At 41.2% G+C, this 8,347-nt stretch overlaps 1 protein-coding gene across 1 annotated transcript in view; it reads right to left on the bottom strand.

Moving 5' to 3' along the window:
* Positions 1 to 3,148: 3,148 nt before the first annotated feature.
* The window catches only part of eif3ba (eukaryotic translation initiation factor 3, subunit Ba), a 13,010-nt gene continuing 7,811 nt past the window's right edge, over positions 3,149 to 8,347 (bottom strand). Inside the window, exons 7-19 of the mRNA XM_017454812.3 lie at positions 7,843 to 7,974; positions 7,678 to 7,744; positions 7,459 to 7,505; positions 7,093 to 7,303; positions 6,903 to 6,975; positions 5,378 to 5,500; positions 5,202 to 5,280; positions 4,866 to 5,004; positions 4,619 to 4,744; positions 4,434 to 4,511; positions 4,233 to 4,341; positions 3,669 to 3,781; positions 3,149 to 3,580 (exon numbers count right to left, since the gene is read on the bottom strand). Of these exons, the coding sequence (XP_017310301.1) occupies positions 3,681 to 3,781; positions 4,233 to 4,341; positions 4,434 to 4,511; positions 4,619 to 4,744; positions 4,866 to 5,004; positions 5,202 to 5,280; positions 5,378 to 5,500; positions 6,903 to 6,975; positions 7,093 to 7,303; positions 7,459 to 7,505; positions 7,678 to 7,744; positions 7,843 to 7,974 (1,285 nt within the window). The 3' untranslated portion in view covers positions 3,149 to 3,580; positions 3,669 to 3,680. The remainder of the gene's footprint in view (positions 3,581 to 3,668; positions 3,782 to 4,232; positions 4,342 to 4,433; positions 4,512 to 4,618; positions 4,745 to 4,865; positions 5,005 to 5,201; positions 5,281 to 5,377; positions 5,501 to 6,902; positions 6,976 to 7,092; positions 7,304 to 7,458; positions 7,506 to 7,677; positions 7,745 to 7,842; positions 7,975 to 8,347) is intronic.

Below are 8,347 nucleotides of genomic sequence, written 5' to 3'. Positions count from 1 at the left end.
AAACACGGCCAACCTTCTTCCTCATCAGCACCGTAGAATAACGGTTTAATAACAAGGCCACGGCCACGTCATCGAACAGGCTCCGCCCCCTGCGCACTTTAATTAGAATTCACAGTTAACTACTGTAAAATATTAGAAACTCTTATGTAACAAATTTTGCCTTTCAAATCTAATCTAATGCATGTATGTTTACATTTTATATAACATGGTAATAAGACATTTCTCTTTTCTATTGCCATATCAAAAATACATACTATGCAGTACAAACACTATAATTATTTTTTTTATTATTTATTATTTTTTTTTAAAGAATGTGGACATCTGAGCATGATACCCATATATGCTTGCTGAACATCTTATTCCAAAGGCATGGCATTAATAGAACAATCCTTACCATTAGATTTTGGGTGGGGGGGTTCAGCCACAACAACATTAATTCAATTCAATGTTATTTGTATAGTACTTTTTACCATGGACATTGTCTCAAAGCAGCTTTACAGAAATATATAAACACAGGATATAGATTTTAAGTATGTGAATTTATCCCTATTGAGCATGCCAGTGGTGAGGGAAAAACTCCCTAAGATGATATGAGGAAGAAACCTTGAGAGGAACCAGACTCAGAAGGGAACCCGTCCTCATCTGTGTAACAACGGAAAGTGTGAAAATAAAAGAAAGTTCATTGTGGTTTTTATATGAAGTCTTTGTTGAACTAGTCCACTGTTCAACAAACGAGATCCGAGTGCAAAATTGTACATGGTAATTGCAGTCCCAATGCCATAGTAGCAACCGTAGTTCTAGCATCCACACCGAGAACGTCCAAGTGGAATTGAGGTCCAAAACTATTTCATGGTACTTCAAGGTAGGGCATCCGGATGGATCACGCAGGTCCGGAGTGAAGAAAGTGTCAGGATCACTGGCATTTCCATATAAAATCATGTGTGGCTCGACAGAAGGAGAGAGGGAGATGGAGTTAAAGAAAGGGAGAGATTTTTAGGTATTCTTACTATCCTGTGATTGATAAGACTGCGTACTTTGTACATTAGGCCTGCTGTTCCAGGACATACAACACAGAGGTGTTCAATCAGGTCGAGCTCAGGGGTCAGCACACATTGCTAGAGTTCTTCTACACCAGTGGTTGCCAACCCTGTTCCTGGAGATCTACCTTCCTGAAGACTTCAGCTCCAACCATAATCGGACCACCTAGTCATTGTTTTAAGAAGATCTTGATCAATTAAAACAGGTGTGTTAGATTTCGGTTGGAGATGAAACCATGGTTGCATCCGAAATCACGTACCTACTGTACCTAATGTCATGGCATTGTCATGTGACCTACAACTTTAAAAGGGCCAACGCACTGCCTTCCGCCATTTTTTATTTTAACAGCTCTTCTGCACCAGTCCCATTGCCTTTTGGGATAGCACAGTGTCCATGCAGCATCAATAGGTCATCTGGATATTTCTCACCTACTGTTTTATGAAGACTGAGAATTCGGTACTTCCACTACTACTACTGGTTTTCACTTACTGGATAGTAGCGATATTTGGACGCAGCCCATGCCTTCATGGAGCTTTGTGCACAGGAGCATTGTCATGTTGGAACATGTTTGCACCCCTTAGTTGGGGTGAAGGGAAATAGTAATGCTACAACATACAAAGACAATCTAGAGCAGGGCTGGGGAACTCATCTGGGGTAGGGGGCTACAATATCACCGAGAACAATCAGAAGAGTTAAAATTGAAAGTAACATTTATCTGATCACCCAAAATGGAATTCTGAGGTTAACTTTCGTATAACAGTCAGGATTAGGCTAACACACAACATGAAGGATAAAACTGATCATTTCACATCACAGTGAAATTGTAATTCGTTCTCAATTTTAATGAAATTTTCATTTCAAGGAAAAGAGGAAGACAACAGACTGTTGCTTTTTAAGCACTGCAACCAACTCATTTACCTTGTTTGTCCGTACTTGGCCAGTATATTGTATTGTAATGTCATCAATTGTTAAATTCTTTGAGGATCGCCATTTGCTGGGAGCAAATTAAACACATTTGTTTTTTTTCTTTCTTTCCCAGAAGAAATATTCTGTTGCCCATTTCTCTTGGAATATTCAGAAGCCAGCTTCTGTTTCTTTGAAAGAGACATTTTCACATTACCTTGGAAATGCCCAAAGATTACTGTTGCTAATGGTTACTTGTAGGCATGTATTGCCTAAGGACGCAGTCAAGAGGACCTCTAATGGATATATAAGTAACTGCCATCTGTGTGTGGATAATTCTTTACATTTCCATTACACTTCCATTACTTGGCCTACGAGCCTCATGGAATCATCAAGCAGACTGGCTTTCCACTAGGTTTTGGAGCATGGCTGTGGGGAATTGTGATCATTCAGCTACAAGAGTGTCAGTGAGATCAGGTACCGATGGTAGGTGGAGGTCTGGGATGCAGTTGGTGTTCCAGTTCATCCCAAAGGTGTTCAGTGGGGTTGAGGTCAGGGCTCTGTGTAGGTCACTCGAGTTCTTCCAGTCCAACCTTCTCAAACCATGTCTTTGTGGAGCTCGCTTTGTGCACAGGAGCATCATCATGCTGGAACAGGTTTGAGTTCAAGTGAAGGGAAATTATAATGCTACACTACACAAATACATTCTAGACAATTATGTGCTTCCTACTTTGTGGTAAAGTTTTGGAGAAGATGCATATGGGTGTGATGGTCAGGTGTACATAATCCTTTGCCCATATAGTGTAGAATTGTTGCAAGAACAAAGCAGACATCACAATTAGATTACAAATCATGCTGTACTGAAAAAACATGGGCTCTTTGCACATTAGATTAGACTGCTCATTAGGATTACAAGCCCCAAGGCAAAAAGCAGTACTGATCTGACTGGGAATTAGAGAGTCTTAAGCAATGCTGTGAAAGTATTTAATTTGCACCTGCATGTTTTATTGGCGCAAGACAGTTACACATATTATGATACCCAGAACTGAACCCTGAAGTAACCCTGAAAGGATCAGGCAACAGCTATAACACGTCAATGAAACACATCAAAGTAAAATGCACAATAATTAAAAAAAAAAAAAAAAAAAAAACTTTTCCCAATATTTCACTGTGGATTTAAAAAAAATAAAAAACTCCTGACAAAAGGTTATATTTTATTCATACTTTATTACCTTGTTGTGCATTTAATATCAGGTAATCTGAATGGAGGAGGATACAGCCCACTGTAGCGCACGCTAGAGTATGTGTTAACCCTAAATCGAAAAATCTCTAGAAACACAATGTCTTTCTTCCACATGGAGATGTAAAAACCTTTCATGGCATGCCAAGTCATGGTAAGGGCCTTCTGACGAATTAAACGTTCAACTCAAAAGGCAAGAACCAGAGGGTAAAGCCGCCAAGTGCTGCTCAGGGTGAAGGATGGACGCTCCCAGAGCTGGATAATGGGAGCAAAAAAGCAGCAGCCAACAGTGGTACGAAATTCTCCTTCCACAGCAACCAGTATTAAAAGGCACTTGGCTGGATGTTAACAAGGAATTTGTTGGAGAGAGATGCCCGGTCCTCAAGAATTAAAACGGTTCTGAGGGAAGGGGGAAAGCAGAATGACGACTGGGTTACTGTCTTTGACACAACAAGGTACTAACTGCAGACTACGGAATATTTATTACCTGCTATAGGGACTACAGATCTCCGAGTGGAATGATTTCTTCATTGATGAAAAACTCAATGGTCTCCTCTTCCCAGTCTTCGACATTACTGTCCAGTTCATCAGTGTCCACACCTATAACAAAAAGACAAACGATTATAGATCATTTACAACTTATAAAGTACTTTAAAACTTATGATATTTAATGTCCCAAAAGGCCTTTATTTTACTTATCCAAGTTTCCACTGAGAAAAATGACACGCTATCAGAAGAGTGGGCGTAGCTGCAATTTAATTATCTCCTTCAACCTAAACGTATCCATATGCACATCTGTCGCCGCTTGGTTAGAACACCGAGAACTCGGGCACTTTTGTCTCGTCACAGACACAAATTCAGGACGTGACGTTATGCGAGCTGAATTAGCGTGCCTTTCCAGTCACAAGACAATTCGGTTAAATTTAGCCCGTGAAAATGGCGCGGATGTGCTAAAAATTGTGTTTGCACCTCTCCCTCGCTTGCAAAATCTAAAAACAGATGCTGACGAGTGGGAATTTCGAGACACAGCCATAATCTCCAATGAACGCACCTCCTCTGAGCTCGAGGCGGAGAGGTCTCTGCTCCTGATACATCTTCATGGCGGCCTCGCGGTACTTGCGGTAATCCTCCATCATTGCACGTCTCTTGTCGACCAGTTCCTGCACAGCACAAGCAAACAGAAGTCGGTCAGCTGTATCCAAAATGGATGAACCGACATGACGAACAGAAGAGAATTATATTGATGGCTGACCTTTGAAGCCTTCGACTGGCTGAGTCGATCTTTCTGCTCGAAGATCTTGGAGTATTTCTTCAGGTCTTTCTTGATGGCCTGGTAAATTCAGAGAAATAACAAAATTGAGTGCTTGGGCTTGGTAGGAGAAATGTTTATTCTTTGTTTTTTTATTAAGTAGATCCTGTTGTGCATTCCCGCATCACCTTTATCTGCTCCTGGGAGAGGAGAGAGGGAGGACGAGGCCGCCACAGCAGCTGGCAGAAACGGTCTTTGTTGTTTTTCTGCAGCAGTCGCCCCTGAAACGTCCACAGCCAGTACGCGTTGTCTACCTGCATTTGTATTAACATTTGTATTTAGTTGCAGAGAACAGAAAAGAAAAATAAAGGCAGTGGAGATGTCGTCCCCTGCCCCCCCCATCAATAGATCACATTAACCCCACCCCAAAATTACCTTGTGGCTCCACCAAGAAACAGAGGTGACAACAAATCGGCCAGTTGGGTCCCATTCCACATCAGAGGCCATGTAATGCTCAGCGATGTTCATCATGGTGCAGTCTGATGTGTCTACGAACGCCAGGGCGCCGTTCATGCTGTCAGCAAGAAACGGAACGATTCAAGTGAGCAAGGGGGGAAGAAAAGTCTATTCTCAGTAGCTAGTGCTTAACACTCCTGGCTGAACCTTCGCAAGAACCTTCAACTTCTCAGCCACACGTTTTGTATGCAAACTGAATTCTAACTTCTGCAGAGAACATGTTGACGTGATGTGTTACTACACTCAAGTACCAACCTCCTCAATCCAGCCAAGACCAAGAACTGACCCTGAGGGCTCCAGAAGATGCTGTTGGCCTGCTGTTTGTCAAACATTTCTGAAAAAAAGAACCCCAAGGTTCAATTTTTTAATGCACTTCACCAAAGTCGTGTTGTCAGAGATATTAAACTGCACAAGCGTACAGATATACTCACTGATCAAGTCGATTTTGCCGTTGCTCTTCACGTGGTAAAAAGATGCGTTGATCCTGGGGGATTCGCCATGCAGCACTGCAAACCTACTCCCATTGGGTTCCCAGGCAAAGGCAATGATGCCCTCTGTATCACGGATAAAAACTGTTACGTTATTGCTTTAGAGGGGTTTACCTCCCCCTCAAATCTCAAAAAAAGCACACAAGAATTTCAACAAACTTCCTTGTAGTGGGAAAAGAAAGGACATGCGTCATCAAAACTCCTTTATAATAAACCTCAGGTCCTAGGCTTTAAATTTGTATAATTCCCCATATAGACCTGTCAGGATAATTACATTATCGACTTATTGTACGATATACGGACATGACCTCGATCATTTTTCCAACCACGATATCGCCCATTGTGATTACACGTGTGTTTGTTTATGTAAAAATGAACATTTTAGCCGTTTGTGCTTCTTCTGTCGTCTCGTCTGCTCCAGGGCTGTCACTTTTGCACGTTCGAATGCAAAAACGGCGCGTTCGAATTTAAGATGTGCAGCGAGCACTAGCACTGATTTTAATTAAAACATACTGTTGAAAAAAAATTACATGCAAAAAAAGCTATTAACAATTTTTTTTTTTGAAGAAGAAAAATCTAGAAAGAATAGTTCTAGCGTGTGAAACAATCCAGTCGTAGTCAGTAACGTCGGGGTTTGAGCCACTTAATCTGCACGAGCTGAATCTGAACAGCGGTAAACTGAAGCGCTTTACTAGCGGGTTAATGAACTCTCACAAACATCCTATACACATATGAGAGTAATCAGACATTTACACACAAACAATACTACAATTCGCTTCTGCACAAAATGACACAAATACACACGTGAACTAGGTAGAACGATAGGTCACGTCGTGAATACGCTCTTTCCGTAACGACGCCCTAAAACACCGACAATAAATAACTAAAGCGTAAAGAATTCACCATATTGTATTATAATTTCCGAATATTATTAAGAATTAAAAGTTCACTGCTCTCTGAAAGGATGTACTGGCATTGTTATGATGTTATATTATCATTATATCACTGGCATTAAACAAACAGTCTTAAAATGACACCAATATCGATTATCGCAATTATTTCTGGGATGATATATATCGTCCGACAAAAGCAGTGACATCATGACAGGCCTAATAATTCCTTCTGCAGAGACTTTTAAAGGAGATAAAAATGGAGGCAGGAAAACATGGAAGTGTCTCACGGTCAGCTTAATTGGGCATGAATACTACAAAACCTTTAAAAAAAAATGAATTAAGCCAAAATAACTTAATTATATACAATATAACGTATTGCTCCACTGTTTGAAAGCTGGCTAAAACTACATGAGATCAGCAGGACATAAAAAATATCTATTTTCTCATGGGACCAGTCCATCTGCTACAGATGCAGTACAGAGATTAGTTCTCAAAAGACTAGAGAATTTATTTAAGCAATGAAAGGGGGAAAAACAACCTGAAAAGCTGAGCGATCCCTCCCACCCTGTTGTTACCTTTCATCTCCACAACATCCACAGGAACCTGCTTCTCCCTCATCCTGAAGATCTCAAAATTAGTGACAATCCCCTAAAGTGAAAGTGGCATAGTTTAGAACAAATCACTGCTTCTTGTACTTACAGATGATGGGCAAAAACACAAACACCCCCCACCCCAAAATAAGCTACACCTCAGTGAGCTTCGTACCTGTGTTCCCTTAGGAGTCCTGTCCACTTTTACGCAAAGATAGTCGCCGTTCTTCTGCCAGTGAAGTTTGCAGTCCACCACGTTAAACAGATTGCGTACTCTGATCTCGTTCCTGGACGGAAGCTGCATGAGGGTCACCCTCGCCGGGATATCTTTGTCCTCGGGGACCCAGAACGCAATGATGTTATCACCAGGGGACCAGGAGAAATCTCTGTAGAAGATTAACACAATGAGTGTTGCATTTCAATTCGTTTCTGATTAATCAGAATGTTTATTTACACAAACACAAAAAAAAGGGTACATTACTCCAACACTACCTTCTCATGTACCATTTCATTTTCTTCACATTACAGTACTTGGACTTACTTAATTCCGTTTATCTTCAAACTCTTCTTGTCCAAAAGACCCATCGACTATGAGAAAAGCAAAACATTGAGACACATCTGAGCGCACATCGACTATAACAGGGGAAAATAAATTACACCGGCTACAAAGCTTACAAATTTCGAGATCAGCTTGCAGGTGAGAAGGAAAAAACAAACAAACAAAATCAACCCACACCCAAAGGCCTAATGAGAAACTTACCGGTGTCTCGTAGATGCTGAGGGTGTCCTGAGTCATTCTAGCAAAGAACTTCCCGTCTGGACTCCACCTTAAGATATAATGTAAAATGATCGAGTCATTACAAGTAAAGGAATCTATATGAAACCTCCACGTATATGTGCGCGCTGAAAATGTACTTCTACTGACTTGAAGATTGGCCAGTGGGCAGAGCTCTCGCAGTGGAAACCTCTCTTCTTCTGGCCAGTCAGAACGTCCCAGATTATGATGGCTTGTGGATCATCTTTCGTGTCCATCAGGGGACTAAATGTAACCACATACCTGCAAAAAAAACAAAAACAGAAAAAAAGAGCTGCTTTTAACTTTTTTAATAAGCATGCTTTACATAGGATGCACCAAGTCATAAGAATCAAGTCTTGTTTTTTTGTTTTTTTAACTACAGTCTGTGAACTGAACCCCCCCCCCCCCCCCCCCCGAGATAAACAAGGAGAAACAGACTCTGTGTTTGCGCTGTATAATTTAACAGCAATGTTAGCTTTCCTTTACGTTTAAGCTACATCGAGCATTGATGGCTGACTGCAGGCTAGGAAGGCTAATAATGTTGGTACATAGACCGCACCAGTGGGCAGCTAATGCTCTTAGCTTTAGGCCTGAATGCCTGATGATGGTAGCTACCATGGCCTTACTGGACTCA

This window comes from Ictalurus punctatus, chromosome 24 (genome assembly GCF_001660625.3).
Source record: "Ictalurus punctatus breed USDA103 chromosome 24, Coco_2.0, whole genome shotgun sequence".
NCBI classification, from domain to species: Eukaryota; Metazoa; Chordata; class Actinopteri; order Siluriformes; family Ictaluridae; genus Ictalurus; species Ictalurus punctatus.
This window is presented reverse-complemented; position numbering and strand designations above follow the sequence as displayed.